This window comes from Bison bison, unplaced genomic scaffold (assembly GCF_000754665.1).
Source record: "Bison bison bison isolate TAMUID 2011002044 unplaced genomic scaffold, Bison_UMD1.0 scf7180017864330, whole genome shotgun sequence".
Classification (NCBI taxonomy): Eukaryota; Metazoa; Chordata; class Mammalia; order Artiodactyla; family Bovidae; genus Bison; species Bison bison.
In genome coordinates, this window is record NW_011494902.1 from 3,661,426 (window position 1) to 3,663,435 (window position 2,010).

Here is a 2,010-nt window from a genome sequence, read left to right on the forward strand (position 1 = left end):
AAAAAAAAAAAAATGTCCTTCAGTCTGACATTTAACGACTCTTTGATGGACTCAGTCTCTTTGTGTGTCTATCTTCTGCATTCCTTTCCCCTGACATGAACTGTTGGTTTTAGTCTCCGGTTCGCCCCTGGGATGAGCCATGCTCACTTACAGCATGATGCCTCTGTCCACAAAATCAGCTCTCATGGTTTTTTTTAGAACCAGATTGAGTCTTACCTCTTCCATGAAACCTTCCTGGGGATAGCCTTGTTCCCTGTCCAGAGCTCCCAACAAAAATCCGATCAGACAATAAAGTCAAGCAGTTTTCACAAAGTCACACGTGGCTCAGTGGCACTTTTTCCATTACATTTCTTTCTGTGGCTGTTTTTTGTCTTGCTTAGATGCTTTCTCCATGCCTATATCACATCTTTTTGCTTCCTTCATATTTTATCCAGCATTAGAGAACCATAGCAAGTCCTTCTTCCCCTTTTAAGTTTATAACAATCTCTTTCTCCTCTGACTGATGTAGTGTGTCCCTGACTGTACTGAACACTTTCAAAAATTTGGACCACATCTTAGTCTTCTTTGCCTATCTCAGAGTACCTAACTTTGGGTCTTGTACAAAGTCCCTGGATTATAGATAGCTATTCACTTGATTTCTTTTTTTCTTTATTTATTTAAAGTATCTATTTACAATGTTGTGTTAACATCTACTGTACAACAGAGTGATTCAGTTACACATATATATACATTTAGCTTGACTTCTTTAAGAGGATCCATCAAATACATGTAAAAAACTATAAAAGGGCTTTAATAGCTAGAGAATTTCAAAAGTGAAATAAAAATATTACCTGGTTTTGGCATAGAATTCATTAAAATGTCCAATAACTGCTGCTTTCTGAAACTCTCTATTTGTGACACATAATGTATTGCTGATTTTCCACTAAAATCACAGAGTTTAGGGTCTCTAGGAAGAATAGAATCAACATCAAAGATTACTGAGTTAAATTATTGAAAAAGAAAACCAATATGAGAGGAAAAACATTGACATCAAATAAATAAAAATAATTTTATATAGTTTGGGGATAGCAATAATGAATTCAAAATGCATGAGAGACAGAGAGAGAAAATTTTCAAGATTTTTAACTGAAAGGAATATGTTGCATATTTTAGGCCACTTCTAGTCTAAAAGCATTCTAATAATTTGCTGAAAATTTTCAACCTTGGACAAGAAGTTTCATAATTCTTTAATAATGCATAAAGCAAGTAAAGATAAAAACATCTTGATAAACTGTTGTCTTATCATACCAAATAGCTGGCTTCATTGATTTTTTCTTCTCAGTGCTTTAGCTAACTGCTTATTCTCAATATTTCTTTTTCCTAACTCTAATACCGAGCTCTTTTATTATTCAAAATAGAATAATGCTAGTAGAATGGCCTAGCATTTCACCTTGAAATTAAACTGACATACTTATTTCGCAGACGCTTGGTTGAGTGGAGTGATCTTATCATAGGGCCTCTCTGTATGATTTTTCATTCCTCTTGTCCTGTGATTGTTAAGCCCCATGGCAGATCTTAGAGTTCCTTGCATCAGTGCAAATCTCCTGTCTATGCTGCCATGAATCCTAGAATTAGACATCAGCTCAAAGAGGTCCAGAAGGTAAACGATGGGAACTCTGTTTACAGATTATGGTGAGGGAAACAATGGCTAGACTTGCTTCACTAGTCACATTCTGTTTTTATTGGATATGTGGCATGTGAGATCTTTGTTCCCCGACCAGGGCCTGAACCACACCCTCTGCAGTGGAAGCACAGAGCCTTAACCACCGGACCACTAGAGAAGTCCCAGGTTAATGTTTTATGATCTATAATAATATTCTTAGGGCTTTTTCTCCCTCCATGCTCATGGTTCAAAAGAATTAGCATAGGTCCAAGAATCAAGGGACTGCCACTAACCTTAATACATGGACTTAGGCAAGTCACTTAGCTCTCTGGGACCTTAGTTTGCTCAGTTCAGTTCAATTCAGTCGC

At 36.7% G+C, this 2,010-nt stretch overlaps 1 protein-coding gene across 5 annotated transcripts in view; it reads right to left on the reverse strand.

Annotated features, from left to right (window-relative positions):
* Window positions 1–852, reverse strand: part of MAP3K19 (mitogen-activated protein kinase kinase kinase 19) — a 41,985-nt gene extending 41,133 nt beyond the window's left edge. For all 5 annotated transcript variants that reach the window (XM_010853648.1, XM_010853650.1, XM_010853651.1 and 2 more), the window contains exon 1: window positions 831–852. In XM_010853648.1, the coding sequence (XP_010851950.1) occupies window positions 831–852 (22 nt within the window). The remainder of the gene's footprint in view (window positions 1–830) is intronic.
* Window positions 853–2,010: the final 1,158 nt, after the last annotated feature.